Source organism: Odocoileus virginianus, unplaced genomic scaffold (genome assembly GCF_023699985.2).
Source record: "Odocoileus virginianus isolate 20LAN1187 ecotype Illinois unplaced genomic scaffold, Ovbor_1.2 Unplaced_Contig_27, whole genome shotgun sequence".
NCBI lineage: Eukaryota > Metazoa > Chordata > Mammalia > Artiodactyla > Cervidae > Odocoileus > Odocoileus virginianus.
Window position 1 is genome coordinate 480,765 of NW_027224344.1, and position 18,420 is coordinate 499,184.

At 40.2% G+C, this 18,420-nt stretch overlaps 1 protein-coding gene across 5 annotated transcripts in view; it reads left to right on the forward strand.

Annotated features, from left to right (window-relative positions):
- Positions 1–18,420, forward strand: part of SPIRE1 (spire type actin nucleation factor 1) — a 173,895-nt gene that overhangs the window by 14,889 nt on the left and 140,586 nt on the right. Inside the window, exon 1 of one of the 5 annotated variants that reach the window (XM_070464514.1) lies at positions 10,476–10,985. The exons of 3 other annotated variants lie outside the window; for them this stretch is intronic. In XM_070464514.1, coding sequence (XP_070320615.1) covers positions 10,709–10,985 — 277 coding nt within the window. In that variant the 5' untranslated portion in view covers positions 10,476–10,708. Of the gene's footprint in view, positions 1–10,475; positions 10,986–18,420 lie in introns of those variants that run through there. One more of the 5 variants, XM_070464515.1, reaches the window with a different exon arrangement.

An 18,420-nucleotide genomic window follows, 5' to 3' on the forward strand; every position in this document is an offset into this window, starting at 1 on the left:
TGCAGGAGCAGAGAAAAAACTCATACCAGGAAAGCATAAATATTAATAACAAACCACACATGAAAGTATGCAAATAATTTATAAATATTTGTTAGTTTGATTCATTGTAAAAGTGAATTATGTATTTTATTTTATTTTTGGTTATTTATTTTTGAATTGAGTATTAGAAAAAATTTGTCATACACTTTTGTTGTATGTTGAAATTGTTTTCTGTAATTGATATTGGCAGTCTGTCGCTGATTTTCTGTGGTCAGAGCATTCTTTACTAGCCTCTCATGGAGTCTGTCTTTTGAAATCGGTTTTTGTTTCTTTCTTTTCTCTTTATGACAAAAGCATCCATTTGTATGTGGCGAATGTAAATCAGAGAATCATTATGTGAGGCCACTGAAAAATAAGCATCCGTGAGCGCCTCCATGCTGATGTTTGTTTTTAAGTTGAGAACAGTGCGCTTTGAAGAGGTTATAGGGTTTAAATTTTGTGGGAAGCTGCCTAACAGGATTGCCTTGCTGTCCACCCGCCTCTCTGTACAGCTCTCATTCATTCCTGCACCCACTGGGCTTCTTACGAAAGTGACTATACCTAGCGGCTGTGCAAGTTATGCTTTTCATCGCTAATTCAACATGGCAAATAAAATGATTTAATATTTTAGAAATTAAAATCTAAAAACATTCTAAAATTTACTTTTTAATTTTTACATATGTAATTATTTATGATATAACTTGTTTAAAAAGTCTGAAAATATCTCTCGTATCAATTTTTATTGAAAATGACCAGAAATCAGAAGTTTCTTGAGACTGACATGACTTTAGAGAATCAGCAAGATAAGAATTAAGACTTTTTGGTCTGTTACCAGAGTTACTTGCAAAGCTATCAACAGGGAAAATTGCTTGTAATTTTCAGCTTTTGGAACAAACTATTTGTGAGGCATGTCCTAGGAGGCAGATTGATACATGACATCACGGCTGTCTTTTCTTTGAGGCTGAGCTTCCTGTATTACTGTGTCAGAGTAACACATGTACTTGTAATGCGCCTTTGGTGTAAATTCTAAAATAAATTTCCTTTTTATGCACTTTAATAGAGCCTGGCATGAATTAATATTTTCCTTTAAAGGTGGTTTATTTCCAAATATTATTTCAGTCTTTTTGTCACTAGAATTCTGCTACTCTTCTTACTAATAATTTTTCTTTTTAAAAATTAAATTTACATTGTATATTTAGCTCTGTCATAAAAGTTGTTTTTCTATTAAAATTGTAAACTTTTTAAAATATAATGCTTCTAATGTGTTCATTTTGACAGTATGTGCACTAACATAGTTCTCTAAACATATGTAATATATAATAAGTATTTATATAATAGAATGTCAGAAATTAGAAACTTCATTACTCAAGCATAAACTTGTTGAGTAAAACTTATTAAATTCAGTTTCAACCAACTGAACACTCTAGGTGCCCTTAAGATTGTTTCTGACAACAACAAAAAGATTGTTTCTAACAATGAGGTGGAAATTTTTAGCTATGATCGAAAACATCTTTAACCTGTTGGTTCTGGGAGGTACACACATTTGAAACCCATTTTTCTACTTAACAAAGACAGGAGTTGAGTCAAAATGCAGGCTTTATATTTGAAAAATAGTGTTGCTCATAAAATAGTATCTATCCTGTGCTTGATATCTGACCATTGGAAGGCATTAGTTAATGAACATGAGTTGCTTAAACTAATTTATTTACACTTCTGGTTTATAAACAAAATAGGTTAGACTACAGTTTGCAGTTTCATAATTTTTTTCTTTACCTCAGATGACAACTTTGTACTTTCTACTTAAGGTAAGTATAGGAGTTAGATCTGTTTTTAACATGCACGTACCTTTTATACCAATGAGAGTAGCATTGCTTTCCAGCTGTTGGTAGCTAAGAAATTACTTGAGACTAGCCAAAACCTATGTAAAATCTTAACAAAATAACCACATAAACTAGAAAGCATCCAATTTTGAAGAACCTTATCCTATTGCTCATAGCACACTCTGCCTGAAGTGCAAGTTTGTTTATAATCACCAACTTGTATTCCTGCTGTACCAGGCTCTTCTGCTGTGCTGGTACCTGACATTTTGGGTATCACTACTTTGTTGTAAGTTTTGAAATTGGGAAGTGTGAGAATATTCCAACTTTGTCCTTCAAGATTGTTTTGGCTGTTCTGGGTGCTTTGCAATTCCATATGAATTTTATAATCAGCTTATTGATTTCTACAGAAAGGCAGGCAGGGTAGCAGGGTTGTCTCAGGTTTGTGGAGTGTCACTGCCTTAGTGAATGCTAAGCCTTAGGATCACGAGCATGAGTTGTCTTCATATTTGTTTTAAATCTTTAATTTCCTTCAACAATGTTTTGTGGTTTTCCGAGTGTGAGTTTTATATTTCTTTTGTTACATTTATTCCTGTTATTCTTTTTGATGCTATTGTAAATGGGTTTTATTTTTTTGGATTGTTAATTGCAGGTATATAGAAATACAACTGATTTATGTGTATTGATGTATCCTGCAACCTTGCTGGACTCATTAATTCTAACAGTTTTTTTGTCTTTTGTTGGATTCCTTAGGATTCTCTTTATACACAATCATGTTGTCTGCAAGGAGAGAGAGTTTTTCTTCTTTTCCGATCTGGATATCTTTTACTTATTTTTTCATTTATTTGCCTAACTGCCCTGGCTGCTACCCCCCAGCATGGTGTTGAATCGAAGTGGTGAAGGTGGACATCCTTGTTCATGATCTCGGAAAATAATCTATTCTTTACTATTAAGTATGACGTTAACTGTTTTTTTTCATTGATGCTCTTTATTAGGTTGAAGGATTTTCATTTTACTTCCGGTTTAAAAAAAATGTTTTCACAAACGTTTACTGGGTTTTGTCAAATACTCTTTCTGTGTCTGTTGAGGTAATTGTGATTTTTGTTTCTTATTCTATTGATATGATGTATTACATAAATTGATTTTCTTTTTTTTTTTTTTAAATAAATTGATTTTCAAATGTTAAACCAACCTTGAAATTCTGGAACGAATTGTACTTTGTCAAGGTGTATAATTCTTCTTGTATGTTGCTGTGTTCATTTTGCTAATACTATATTGTTGAGGATTTTTGTGTCTATATTCATAAGTGATACTCATTTGTAGTTTATTTTTTTTGGTGTCTTTGGTTTAGTGAAAAGATGTTAAATTGGAATCTTCAGCTTTTAATAAACCTGATCATAAGAATTGGTTAAATAGCTTGTATATTACAAGTAGAGGTTGTTTTAAATGTGGCAAATGAAGTTAATTCAGTAGTTCCTCTTTGTAATTTTCCGTGGAAATACTAGGTTTTTTTTCAAAGACATGTTCACAATTAATTGCAGTCTTTTTGAATGTGTCTGTACATGGTATATTTTTATTCTGAAATATGTATAATAAGATTCTAGTCAGTTGGTACTCTACTTAGTCACCAACTAGTGATTGTTAGAAAAATGCTAGTTTTTGTGCTGTGATCTGTACAGGTAAGACCTGATGGAGGTCTCATGTCTGACTTGATAACTCTAACTGCAGCGGGCTGCTCTCTCTGGGCTGGGATTCATTTGCCTGTTTGTAAAATGGGATTATGGGAAGGGCCCTGCCTGGAGTTGTGGATGATCCCTTGTCATGTTTTACAACACTTCTTTTATGTTATAAACTCTTCTTAGTTATTTTACACATTTTTAGGTGCTTTGAAAGAGTTTTCAGTTTTAATGTTGTATTTAAAATAATTAAGGCAAACTTAAGATGCTAAGTATGTGCTATTAGGTGTTTAATTTTGTCATGTTCATTGTCTTGCATGATGACATTTTTTGCTGAGTGAAGAAAAATCAGTGTAGGTATAAATAGGTAGGTAGCTGAGAATTTCAAATATCCCTAGATGTGCTTGTAGGAATGTTTTATAAATAAATGTCTTCTATCTTATGTGTTAAATCAAAATAAAGGTTGTGGATAGTTGGCATAAAGTATCTGGGTGCTGACTTCACTGCTCTGCTTTAGATGAGGAAAGTTGACCCAATATTTATAATCCTGTAACATAAGTAAAATTAAAATTTGCTTCTGCTAAAAAGAAGATAATCTAGTTAAAACTTAATTTTTGAAAGTGTTACAGGTGAAGAGTGATCATTACTTACCAAATCTTGCAATGGAATAATAATAATGTTAATACTATTAAAAGAATAGTTAGGAAGTTTGTTTAAAATATTGTAGAGTTTCAGGTTGAAATCTGGGAGTCATGTCTTTATGAATTTCAGTGTCAGTGATTTTCTTCTAAAGACTCTTTAAAAGGGTTTGATGACTAGTCAGAAAGTAGGAGCAAGGGTTGCACTTTCAGCTCCAGAGACAAATGAGCATGCATAGCAAATAGAAGAAAGGAAGACATTGTGCTCCATGAATGACCCTTGAGAAAGGATTAAGTGGCCATAGGAATTCAGGTTCTCAGGACAGTGAGTGAATAGACATGAAAATACAGCTATACCTGTAACCTTGCACAAAAATCACGAAGGCAAGAATTTAAAAGATAACTAGAAGGTGGTTCATTCATTGCTCAATTTAATTAAAAGGCAAACCATATGTGTGCTGGTTACATGTTGACTTTGGAAAAGAAATGAGCCTTTCACAGGGTCAGAGAAAAATTCTAGATCTGAGGGCAGTTCCACCTTTTATCTGTGTACGTTAGGGGAAAAGACAAGGTTTTTGAAGTAAAAAGAAAGGGCCAGGTTTTTTTTTTTTTGTATAAAGATATTAACAGAGGTTTGAAAAAAATAGTTTAGCTTTGCTTTATCAGTAAGGTATGACAAGTCTGAAAATGGGTTATGTCTCTTTACCTTAAACAACCTGAAAGTCTGGTCTCTTAAGTTTCGTCGAGAATTCTATATTTTCAAGTGATTACTGTTAAACATCAACATCTTTATCAAATACAGATACTTTTGTGCTGTGTATTATTTTCTATTTCCCATTGGGATTAAGAAGTAAGCTACTGCTTATCTTAACTTTTGAAATCCAGTGAGAACTAGGTAACATGGCTAAAACAGAGGATCTGGAAAGCTTATGTTACAGGAAGTATATTTGGATTACTTTGGCAACTGGCAGTAATTTAAATCATATAACCCCTGCAGACTCAAATTTCCCTAAGAGTGAAATAGTGACTTGGCTAAAAATTTAGGTCTCTTGAGGTCTTTTCCAAATCAAATCTTAACTAATTGAAGCTAATAATTTCACTAACATTCAGGATAAGAATACCATCTTTCTTTCTTTGTTTAGAACTAATTGTTTCAAAGAAGAATCACATTAAGAAGTTGAAATATAACTATTGTTTGACTTTGGGTTTTCCAGAGTCCCCCATGGACATACCAATATGCTACTATTTATATATTTCACCTCACTGCTCTACTTTTCCTCATTTTTTATAGGTGGGTGTGTAACTTCATCTCATCAAGGTGGGTTAGATAAACTTATAATGTATGATACAGAAAATGTGGGAAAACACTGGTTTAGGTTATAATTTAGTAAAAGGATAGTAATGGATTTTTTTTTTACATGTTTTGCAATAAGCATATTTCTTTACCATAAAAAAGAAAAGAGCTAATTCTTTACAAGTTTATAGACTTGAAGAAACCAATTTTGTTTTCTTCTTAACTGGCTGATGTACTAGTTCTGCATATAAGGTTTGCATGACTAATTTTAAGGATTTCTGGTTAATATTCAGTCTGATAACCCAGTGACAAGAGATGAGTTTCAAATTGCATTTAGGATTGTTGATGGAATTCGCCTCCTTAGAAGAGTGATCATGTATGGCCTTTGATGGGGATGGAGTCATGTAGATGGTGGTGAAGATGAGTGCTCTGGGGGTAACCGCTCGGGTGGAAGTAAAGTGCTGATGAATTCATCAGGGAGATGGGGCATCGCATCATTTATTTAAAGTGTTTTAACTATCAAAAGTTTAATCGATCATATTGCTGCTGCTGCTTAGTCGCTCAGTCATGTCCGACTCTCTGACCCCATGGACTGTAGCCCACCAGGCTCCTCTGTCCATGGGGATTCTCCTGGCCAGTATGCTAGTGTGGGTTGCCATTTCCTTCTCCAGGGGATCTTCCTGACGCAATTGATCCTATTGGTAGATATGAATTTTATAGCATCTGCTTTTTATTGTACTCTTAATTGGTGCAGGTGGGATGAAGTGTCAGGACTCTTTTTGTGCTCTGGGTTAACTAAGAGAGATGTTTTAGTGCAGCAGAAAGAGCTGGGCTGGTCAGGAGGTCTGGATCCCAGTGCTGCATCTTTAGTCACCAACCCTGTGTTTTGTTGTGTCTATGATGTCATCTGTAAGATAAATAATATCTGACCTTCAAGTTGTGTAAGTGAGGAAAGCACTTTGAAAGTATAGTGTAAAGTTATAATTGTGGGCAGAGAAAATTTAGGTGATAACACTGAAAAAAATATGCTGTTCTATTTTTTTCCTTTTTGGTGCACTTTTCTAGGTGAATGTGCCTCTTAAGAGCAGTTGTCTGAGAGTGTCTGGGATAAGCGTGGGCTGCACAGACAATGTGTCCCCTGAAAGGCCGTGCTCCCTGAAAGACTCGGAGCAGCTCAGCCAGCATGTCCAGAGTGTGAAACACGAAGTACATTTATTCTGCGAAAATGATAAGTAAATATAAGATGATAAAACATCTCAAAGATTCCATTGTTTAATAAATATAACAGCAAAATCAATAAAAACTAAAACTATATTCAGGGGAAATAACACAGGCCACCACTTTTCACAGACCACAGCACCTGAAGATGGCATTCAAATGTTGATCTGAGTTGTGCAGACATTAATTACATAGAGTGATTTTTTTTTGAAAGTAGTGAAGCCACAGAATAAGAAAATAAAATCAATGACAGAAATTGGAACAAAGTATACTATACATAAAGATGTTTGAATTTGAGTTGAGAATGAGAAACTGGGAAGGTTCCGAGCTACACCACAGTGTTTGTTGAACCTGCAGAGGTGGTGTCAGCCTCTGAGAGCCTCTTGAGAGCCTCTGAGTTGTCAGTGGTCACTTTCTAAGAGTCCTGGGGGGATGGACATTTGGGGCTTATCCAAATTGCAAAGGGTTCTGAAAAATCATATAAAACTTAGTACAATTACACTGTATAAAAAAGCATCAAGTGTTCAGGATATACAATGAATGGATTTATAACAGAAGATAGCTAGGATTTTTAAGGATTTACCTTTTACTTTTTTTGCATACAGAAGGAACATCAAACATTTAACTAGTCATCTTGCCACAACTTAATTCCTCATATGCTCACAAAGAAGAAATTTAAACACAATATATCAGTAGTAAATTTGTTTGACAAAAATAAAAATCCAATATTGTATATTCCTGTGATTTAGTGCCAAAATATTTTTCTTGCTAAAATCTATTCATATTTTTAAAAATTATCACTGAGGAAGGGAAAACAATCCTGTTGTGAATCTGTTTTAAAGACTACATCTTTTAAAGTTAATATTGAAGATAAAATTTGGATTTCTTTTCCTCACTTCTGCTCCCTTTCTTCTTTCTGTCATTGTTCTCCTGAGATTTATTTACTACCCTATGCCAGGATTAGCAGGTGTCTGGCTCATGGGTTGCTCAGTTGATTAAATCATTTGGTGTTTTTTTTTTTTTTTTTTTCAGTTCAGTTGCTCAGTTGTGTCTGACTCTTTGTGACTCCATGGACTGCAGCACACCAGGCCTCCCTGTCCATCACCAACTCCCAGAGTTTACCCAAACTCATGTCCATTGAGTTGGTGATGCCATCCAACTGTCTCATCCTCTGTCATCCCCTTCTCCCACCTTCAATCTTTCCCAGCATCAGGGTCTTTTCAAATGAGTCAGTTCTTCACATCAGGTGACCCAAGTATTGGAGTGTCAGCTTCAACATCAGTCCTTCCAATGAACATTCAGGTCTGATTTCCTTTAGGATGGACTGGTTGGATCTCCTTGCTGTCCAAGGGACTCTCAAGAATCTTCTCCAACACCACAGTTCAAAAGCATCAATTCTTCGGCACTCAGCTTTCTTTATAGTCCAACTCTCATATCCATATATGACTACTGGAAAAACCATAGCCTTGACTAGACGGACTTTTGTTGGCAAAGTAATGTCTCTGCTTTTTAATATGCTGTCTAGGTTGGTCATAACTTTTCTTCCAAGGAGCAAGCGTCTTCTTTAATTTCATGGCTGCAGTCACCATCTGCAGTGATTTTGGAGCCCCCTAAAATAAAGTCTGCCACTGTTTCCCCATCTGTTTGCCATGAAGTGATAGGACTGGATGCCATGATCTTAGTTTTCTGAATGTTGAGCTTTAAGCCAACTTTTTCATTCTCCTCTTTCACTTTCATCAAGAGGTTCTTTAGTTCTTCACTTTCTGCCATAAGGGTGGTGTCATCTGCATATCTGAGGTTATTGATATTTCTCCCAGCAATCTTGATTCCAGCTTGTGCTTCTTCCAGCCCAGCGTTTCTCATGATGTACTCTGCATATAAGTTAAATAAGCAGGGTGACAATATACAGCCTTGATGTACTCCTTTTCCTATTTGGAACCAGTCTGTTGTTCCATGTCCAGTTCTAACTGTTGCTTCCTGACCTGCATACAGATTTCTCAAGAGGCAGGTCAGGTGGTCTGGTATTTCCATCTCTTTCAGAATTTTCCACAGTTTATTGTGGGTTTTTGAGGAAGGACAAAAATGTTTGTGACTTTCGGCTGTAGTTGTCCGAGTGCAACACTGCAGCAATATCCCAAAAGGCCAGAAGATGGTGCTATTGTCTACCAAAGTAGACCATTCCTCTGTTTCTCTGCATTGTTCAAAACTAGTACTTTAGGGGTCTCTCTAGAGGCCAGTTGTTAAGACTCCAGGCTTCCATGGCAGAGGGTAGGGGTTTCATCCCTGGTAGGGGAACTAAGATGCCACGAGGCAGAGTCAAAAACAAAACAGTAATATTTTATTTTATTTTTTTTTCAAATATCCTATTAATTAATTTATTTTTTTTCCCATTTATTTTTATTAGTTGGAGGCTAATTACTTTACATCATTACAGTAGTTTTTGTCATACATTGAAATGAATTAGCCATGGATTTACATGTATTCCCCATCCCAGTCCCCTCTCCCACCTCCCTCTCCACCCGATCCCTCTGGGTCTTCCCAGTGCCAAAACAGTAATATTTTAAAGCCATCTGTATTTTCAAAATTCACACTGGGTCTAAACTTTTCAAACAGCAAAATTTAGCATTAGTTTATGTTTTTAATTAAGAGGTTTTGTATATCTACATTTATCCTATCTGTGTCATCATGTAAGGAATTAGACTGTCTTTTCAGGGATGTGGCACACATAGTGCATTTTTTACAAATTGGATTATGAGCCAGTAATTAAGTGACATTACTTTAAAGATTTGTTTTGTATCTCTTGTAATGAAATTGTAATAGAGTGCCTAGGGAGAAGCTTTTCTTTCCTCTTTCAAAGTCATCTGTTCTTGCTTTTTGTCTTCTCCCTATTCCTGCTTTATGTACTGTGGTGTCTTAGGCATTAAGAATCGATTTGTATTAATAATTTCTACCATAAGATGCAGTTGTTGATGGTGCAATATCTAACAGTGCACATGAAACTGCCTTAAAATGTTTACTGGTATTTATTATTAGATACATCTCTTACTGATGGATGCTTTCAACTCTGTAAGGTTCTCATACAGGACTAGTCTGAGAGTGGAGTGTTACCAATTAAACTCATTTGCCAACGAGCGATTGTTTTATCCAATAACTCTCTTTTATCGCACACTTAATGGTCCATCGCGGCCCAGGAGGACTTTTTCCTTTTCTTCTATGGGTAAATGCCCGTGTGATAGCGGTTCATTAGGTATGAACAGACTGGGTTAGCTGGGTTATGAGGCGTGTGGTCACTGGGAACATAATCTTGGTGGAGTTGTACAAACGTCACAAACGAATCCGAAGGACGTCTGCGATTGTTTGCTACAAGCTTGTACCCCAGGTCTTGATCCGTGCGCTTGGGAGAAGCCAGTGAGCAAAACCCATAAAGACCCTGTCCTCCTGGGGCTTCAGTCCCTCGTGAAGTTGGGAGCAGAGAAGGTTATCCGAGCGAACGGCCCGGTGCGTTGATGGCGACAGTACCCAACCAAGCAAAGCAGGACGCGAGGGACGAGGCCAGGTGACTACGAAGTCTGTCCCGGCGCGGAGGCTGGTGGAGGTGTGATGTAGGTGCGGCTGCAGGAGAGGGGCGACTCCTGACTGCGGAGCCAACCTGGGGGCGAGGCTCGGAGGGCGCGGAGAAGCCGGGACAGAGGCGGGGCGGAGCCAGGCAGGCCATGGAGGCGGGGTTCTGGGCGGGGCGCGCCCCTGGGGCGGGGATTGGAGGGCGGGGCGAACCCCAGGGTTGTGCGCCGTGGGGCGGGGCCGCGGACGCCATTGCGCCGCTACCGGCTGGCGGTGGTCTCGTCAGGCGCGCGGCCCACGCCTAGTCCCTCGGCCCTCCCCCAGCGTAGCTCTGCAGCCGGGCCCCGGCCTGGTCTCCGCCTAGTCCCCGCGGCGACGCGCGCGGCACGAGGGGCGGGGTTCCGGGGTTGAGGCGGCGGCGGCGCGCAGAAACGATGCTCCGCAGCTGAGGCGACGCGGCGCCCTGAGCGCGGCGCGACCCGCGGGATGGCTCAGCCGGTCGGCCCGGAGGGCGGCGAGGGGCCTCCGGACGCCGGGGCGGCCGCGGGCTCGCAGGACGCGCTGAGTCTGGAGGAGATCCTGCGGCTGTACAATCAGCCCATCAACGAGGAGCAGGCGTGGGCCGTGTGCTACCAGTGCTGCGGCTCTCTGCGCGCCGCGGACGCCGGCCGCCGCCAGCCCCGCCGCCGGGTGCGCTCGGCCTCACAGATCCGCCTGTGGAGGGACGGCGCCGTCACCTTGGCGCCCGCCACCGGCGACGCGGGTGAGCCGTCCCCCGCGACCCCCTTCGCCCGCAGGAGGCCCCACCGCGGGCCCTTTCCCCGCCGTCCGCGACCCTCAGTTCCCAGCTCCGGACCCCGGACCCTTCCGCTTCGCGGCCCCCATTTCCCACGGTCCACGGAGGACCCCCCCCCCGGGCGCCGGCCTCACCAGGACCCTCCCTTACCCCAGCCTTCGGCCCTCCGCCCTGCTTCTCAGTCTCCTACTGGAGGACCTTAGCCGAGGCCCCGGGCCCTTCCCCCACCGCGGCCCCCCATCTCCCACGGAGGACCCCCACCGCGCCCCGGGCCCTTCCCCCCAGCGCCCCCTCCCCCGCCCTGAGAGGCCGGGGACGCGGGCCAGGTCTGCGGCCGAGCGCCGCTGTAGTGGGTGGGAGCGTGGGCGAGGGTCTGGCGACGGCCCCAGGACGGGGGTGTGGGTCTGAGGGTCAGTTTGCGGCCTGTTGGGGCGACCAGCCCGTGGCCGGGGGAAGGAGCGGAGTCGGTCCCGGGATGCGCGCTCGTGCGAGCCGCACGAACCGAACTCAGGTGGGATGCGCTCGGCGCTGCCCAGGTTCGCCCGCACCTGGTCCCCGGCTGCTGCGCCTTCGCCGGGAGCTGTCGGCGGATAATGCTTTTCAGAGATGGGCAGCGATATTCCCTCCGTTGGAAATGTAAAGAAATCTGAGCCCTGAGGAAAATTCTGCTATTTGGGGAGAAATGAAGAGACTGGTTAAAAACAGACAATATAATAAGATTTCCCTATACGTTAAAATTTGTTGTAATGAAAAACAGGCTTGTAAAGTAAAAAGTTGACGGGATGTCAGATAGAATGGGTTTTAACTTAGGTTATTATCTAATGTAAATTCTTTGGGAATGTCACCTGCCCATCAGCATATGGCTGCAGTTTATCCAAATATCTGTCGATGTTAAGGAGATTGGTAATAGGTTTCTTCTATCATTTTTGTCTAATTTAGTCTTCTGAGAGACAAATCTGTTAAAAACATTTTAAAAATCTACTGTTGATTTTAGAAAGTTGATGGAAGTGTCAGAATGCTTAAGGTGAAAGATGTACTTCAGAATAGAGTTGTAATGAAACTCCTTATTTAATTGGTTAAAGTAGAGAACAGTCAAAAGAGTGTGTTATCAATTCTGTCAATTCCAACAGAACATATATTATTTATATTTGGTGTTGGGTAAACAGATTTTTAGAAGTTTATTTAAAGCCAGTCTTTTAATGATTGTTCTGAAATTATTTCAAACAAATTTTTAGTTTATTTGATGTGTCTATTGTTTTTAAACTTGGACAATGTTAGTGGGAAATAGTTGCAGTTATAATTTATTTACAGTGTATTAATATGATATGAAAATATACTTTTATAATACTTTTTTTATACAGCAAAACCATGCCTGGAGATCCAAGATTTCAAGGGGAAAAGTGTTTGTGTGCAACCTGCTTTTAGAAGTCTCATTAGTCGTGATGACTTCTAGAAAGAACAAACTTCTTTTAGTTTACATTATCCTTGAATTTAATCCCAGATTTCAAGTTGTGTTTGTGAACCTACCAGTAGTTTAATTGTCAAAGATTGATAGATTCTGGTGGTAGGTTTTTAAAAAGTCATAACCTTATGTTGAAATGATTTGTAAATCAATTTAATCATTGATGTAATGCATCAGTGGTGTGAATGATAATGTATTGATCTCTTGGAATACATTCTGGCTCTCTGGAGAGAATGGCGGAGTTGTTTCCCACAGCAGCAGTATTGGACTTGTAATCCATCCTCTTCCTCCTCTGTTGTGGAGAGAGCCCCATCAAAGTTGCTGAAATGATCTTGAGCTTTTTGGGTCAATTGATTGAAAATCTGGGAAGTTCATACAAAAATATTGTTTATATTAGATAATTTATTTCCTTCTAGTATTAAGAGTAGTTGTGTGGTGGTGGAAGGCACCATACCTTCTGAAGGTTTACTCTTGATTCTTAAAAACGCTGTACAGTTGTAAACTTGGTACTCTGCACCCTTGTATAAATTCTGTTTTTAAGGAGAAATGATAATCATGAACTTCCATTCTAAGAAGCACTTTGTTTTTTGTTATAAGATGTTTAACATAATTGTTGACATTTGACAGCATTTGTATTTTCAGATGTTATCCATTGACTTACTTTCTAAATGCAGATTGAGGAAGTCAAGTGCTGTGCTCAAATTCATATTGGTAACTCTTTGAATCAAATCCTGGTCTTTTAGCCTCTAGCCTTTGTGGAAAGGAACAGATTTGGTTTGATTTGGAATCATAATTCCTTCCATTTCTGGATGAGTGACCTTGAATAAGTTCCTTAATTTTCCTGAGTTCAACCTTCTCATCTATAAAATGAGAATAGATCACTTTTCTCCCATGGGATGGAGGTTTAAGTGAGATGGTATTTGTAAAGTGCCTAATGCAAGGCTTGATAGGTAGCAAGTACTCAGTAAAATTTAGTTCCCTCCCTCCCCTGATCTTGTGGTCCTTTCACAGCACCATGGTGCTTCTGTATTTTTTTACCCAGAATTGAGACACATGTTGAGTTTATGGATTCTCAGCCTGTGCACTGACATTTTTGACTGAATAGCTCTTTGTTGTGGGCACTCTCCTGTGCCTGTGTAGGGTGTTGAGCATCATCCCTGGTGTCTATCCACCATATGCTGGTCATCACCCGCCCCCTCCCCCAGTTGAAGTCTCCGGGCTTGGCCAGCTGTCCCTGGTTGAGAACCCCTGGTCTCTCAGGTGACAGGTTGTATTTATGGGGAATCTTTCTGCTGGTCACTGTTGCCTCTGCCGTTGTTGAATAGTTCTTACCACTATCAGCAGTGTCACTCCATTTAGTCCCATAGAAAGAAATAGCACTTCCCATTTATTCTTGACTGGTTTTGGAATTGAATGTAGTAGCAGTAATTGATTTTAGTCCTTGTTTTCTTTTAATAGTATCAGCACATACAGAATATCCCCATTTGGGTTGAATTAAAAAGTTAGAAATGCATTGTAAGAGAAATAGAAAAATGTAGGAGGCATGGAAATGAAACCAATATTAGAAGAAAACAAGAATGGATAATTTTATTTAGTGTTCAGATGTAACTTTAATTCATTTACTAACACATTCATGATAGTAGTGTGACATAGAGCTGAAGGAGATTGAAGAAGAAGGAAAAATTAGTCCTTTAGAGAATATTTTAAGAGGCAGAAAATTATGTTATGAATCAGGATCTTAAAGTGGGTTGTATGTTTATGAAGTATTTATGTGATGACAGGAGGGTGATTTGTTGGTTAGAATCAAGAGGGTATGTGATTTATCTTAGGTAGCTTACTTAAAATTTTAATTTTCCCCAGTGTTTATGTGTTTGTAGTCATAAAAAGACCTTATTGCCTGGTAAAGTTTATTATATACATGTTGATGAAGTTTTCATTCACATCATTAATTCAGAAGTTAGACACTCACTCAGTCTCCTGATACACAATCTGTTATTTATCACCGGTGCACTTGACTGACCTTCAGACAAGTTTTAATATACCCATTCTTTAGAGAGTAGTCATTGATAGGATTTAGGTTGTATTCCCTGCTCCGCTAGAGTAGAATGTGTATTTTCTGGGATCCACAGGAGTTACTAACAGTAGTTCTAGAGCTGAGAACCGCTGTGTATGGTCTTAGCAGCCCTGTGGACCTTAAATAGCCATGTGATGAAAATACTTGTTTCAGATTTGGTTTCAAATTTTTTGATGTACATTTAGCTTTAGATAAGTAAAGAACACTTTCAAAATTATGAGCACATCTTGGTTAAAATAATGGTAAGTTTGGTAATAGGTTTTCCCAGAAGGAACAGTGGACTGTGCATTTTATTAAAGACATCCCTTGATGTAGGGGCCATTGGGGCTTTGTTTGAAATTTGAGAAGAGATATGATCAATGAGGCTTCTCAGCAGGGTTCATGCCATTTGGTGGGTATTGAAATAATATCCTTTTTGAATTTAAAGAGAGACAGTAGTGAAAACATGTTTAAAAACATTAATTTTTGTTCACTCTTGGTATTTTTTTCTTGACAGTACACATCCTTATTGTTAAATGAAAGGAATACTTGAGATATATGTGCCCAGGGTAGAGGTCAGGGGTGAATGACAGTGTTATGGGTTGGTGAAATACCTTGTCATTTATAGCAACAGATAAGAATTATTACATTTGAACAATATGTCCAGATGTGTGTGCTTAATTCAATTTTAAAAACATGCATTGAGTCCTTTCTGTGTGCACGCAGTGTTCAAGTTTCCATGGGTGATGTAAACATAAATAGGTTTAGTCATTATAGAGGAGAAAATAGAACATAAACAGAGTGACTAGTTTACCATGAAGCTACCACAGCTGAACTTGGAACCTGCTTCTCACACAGTCCCCTTCCAGGCCTCTGGGAGGGGTTTTAACCATGTGTTAAGATAATTGTTTGCAAGATTAAGATATTTTAGCTATAATCAGTTAAGATTGCTGTCATCATTGGCTCCAGTTTACTTTCCAACAACCAAAATCCCATGGACAGAGGAGCCTGGCAGGCTACATTCCATGGAGTCACAAAGACTTTATCATGACTGAGCACGCGCGCGCGCACACACACACACACACAACCTTCCACACACACACACAACCTTCCACACACACACACAACCTTCCACACACACAACCTTCCACACACACACACAACCTTCCACTTGGGTATTGTGAGAGTGGCCACAGACACTTTTGGAAGAGATAATGAGAGCCTGCTGTGGCTCAGATTTCCGTAAAGAATCTGCCTGCAATGCAGGAGACCCGGGTTTGATCCTCGGGTCAGGAAAATCCCCTGGAAAAGAGAATGGCAACCCACTCCAGTATTCTTGCCTGGACAATCCCATGGACAGAGGAGCCTGCCAGGCTACAGTCCATGGGGTCGCAGAGAGTTGGACACCACTGAGCGACTAGCGTTAAGGTCTTGAAATAATTGGTTTGTGGTTTTGTATCTCTATTTCTGCCTCATCCAGAGGGTGGGCAAGTATTAGTCATATATAGATACTGGTTTGTAAGTTGGAACTCTGTGGGGAAGCTATTGGCTTTACTAAGAGTTTTTGACTAAGTTTAGAAGGGAAAAAATCATCTGCCAAGGACTGTGGGTTGATAAGAGACGATGAGTTGCACTCTGACTGTCTTGTCTGTAAACTCGAAATCACTTTCCTGCTTGGTTTCTGCAGAATGGCAACAGTTCCCATCCTACCTTCACAGTAGTGTCACTGAGTTGTACGGTATTTCCCGTTTGCTTCCTGTTGGCTAAGTAGAAAAAAGGAAACTTCCCTCTCCCAGATAGAGTACTTGTTTAAAACTATGAGGAAGATATCCCTGTTGCCAAATTGCCAAATGTAATTTTTTTTAAGTAATTTTTAAAAAAGATGATTTTAGAAGAAAAGTTGCACAGAGAGTGCAGAGGCTTCCTGTGTGCCTCTAACCCTGTTCCCTCCTGTTAACATCTTATATTTCTGGCTATATTTGTCAATATAGCACATTACTGTTAAAAGTCTAGACTTCATTTGGATTTCCCTAGTTTTCCACTGGAGAAGGCAGTGGCAACCCACTCCAGTACTCTTGCCTGGAAAATCCCATGGGCAGAGGAGCCTGGTAGGCTGCAGTCCATGGGGTCGAGAAGAGTTGGACACGACTGAGCGACTTCCCTTTCACTTTTCACTTTCATGCATTGGAGAAGGAAATGGCAACCCACTCCAGTGTTCTTGCCTGGAGAATCCCAGGATCGGAGAAGCCTGGTGGACTGCTGTCTATGGGGTCGCACAGGGTCAGACACGGCTGAAGTGACTTAGCAGCAGCAGCAGTTTTGCACTAGTGTCGTTTTTGTGTTCCACAGTCTCGCCCAGGACAGCTGGGTGCATTTAGTCATTATGGCTCACTAGTCTCTTCTGCTCTGTGGCAGTTTCTCAGACTTTCCTTGTTTCTCATGACCTTCACTGTCTTGAGGAGGGTTGGCTGGGGGTTTTGCAGAATGTCCTTCCGTTTAGGTTTGCCTGGTATTTTCTTGACTGGACTGACGTTTTGCATTTGTAGGGAGAGTACTAGGAAGGGGCAGGGCTCCCCTTGTCACCTTGGATTTGGGCGTGTGGTGTCCAGACCACACCTCTAGCAGTGTGAGCCTTGTTTGCCAGGCTTCTCCACTAGAATTTTTACTGTTTTTGCCTCTTCTATATTTTATCCTTTGAGCTGCATTCACCGGGGCCTCCTTCTGGAGTGGTGAATATTTACTTAGTATTTTTTGAAATTTTTTTGTAAGGAAGATTTGACTCTTCTCCCTGTTTGCTTGCTTATTCTATCATTTATTAAGTCTGGAATCTTGTATATTTTATACTTTGTTTCCTGTTACCAGGTTATTTCTTTTGTGGCTCAAATTGTTCCAAGTGTGGCCATTGGAGGCTTCTTCACATTGGCTCCTGTGTCCCTCTGTGCCCCTCCCTCTTGTGTTGAGCACTTACTTTCTGCACTACACAGTGTTTCAGGGCTTATCCTGTATATTTTTGTCCCAGCCCTGGAATCAGATGTATCTCCAAGAAGGTCAGGAGTGGGTGTCCCTGTTGCTACTGAGGTGGTTTTATTTTTAATACAGAAGAAGAATGAAGTGGTAAAAGGTTTCATACTTTTGTTGTTCAGATTTTGTTAGATTTGAAAAGTATCTCTGGTACCTCGCCTTTACTGGCTTGCACCACTATCTGCCTGTATATTCATTCCTCTGTTCAGCGGTTGTTTTATTAAATACCACAGAGCCAAGTTGAGTAGGACTGTTCAGAGAGCAGTCTGCCCAAGCTGTTTATCATAAGCGAGCGATACCTGGGAGCTGAAGCCAGAGGAGCCTGTATTGGGGTACAAACTTGGATGGATTGGAGCTGATGGGAGGTCAATGAAATGTGGCCTGGATTGACTGAGATACTCGGATGCTCAAGAACTGGTTTGGGATAAATCTTGGGGACACTGGCCTCCCTCTTGCAAGTCCTTCTTGCATCTCTGGGCTAGAGGTGTCCCCAAAGCAGCAGCAGAACCATGCAGAATGGTGACTGGTAGCACAAATACCAGATGTGAGGTAGTTCCCTGTTTTGTGAACATGTGTCTTCGTTATAGCTCTGAAGTGCATCATGCAGATAAAATGTACTCATCATGATATCTTAAACCAAACAAAAGAGATGAAAACTTAAGTATAATTGGACAAATGGTTTTTGGTGTTGTCTACGTACTTTACTCCATTACATGGGATCTTGATTACTTTAGAGACTAGAAAAATATTGATATATATAAATAGTAGTGCAAGTTTATTAGGAAAGGTAGGAGAAGGAAATGACAACCCACTCCAGTGTTCTTGCCTGGAGAATCCCAGGGATGGGGAAGCCTGGTGGGCTGCTG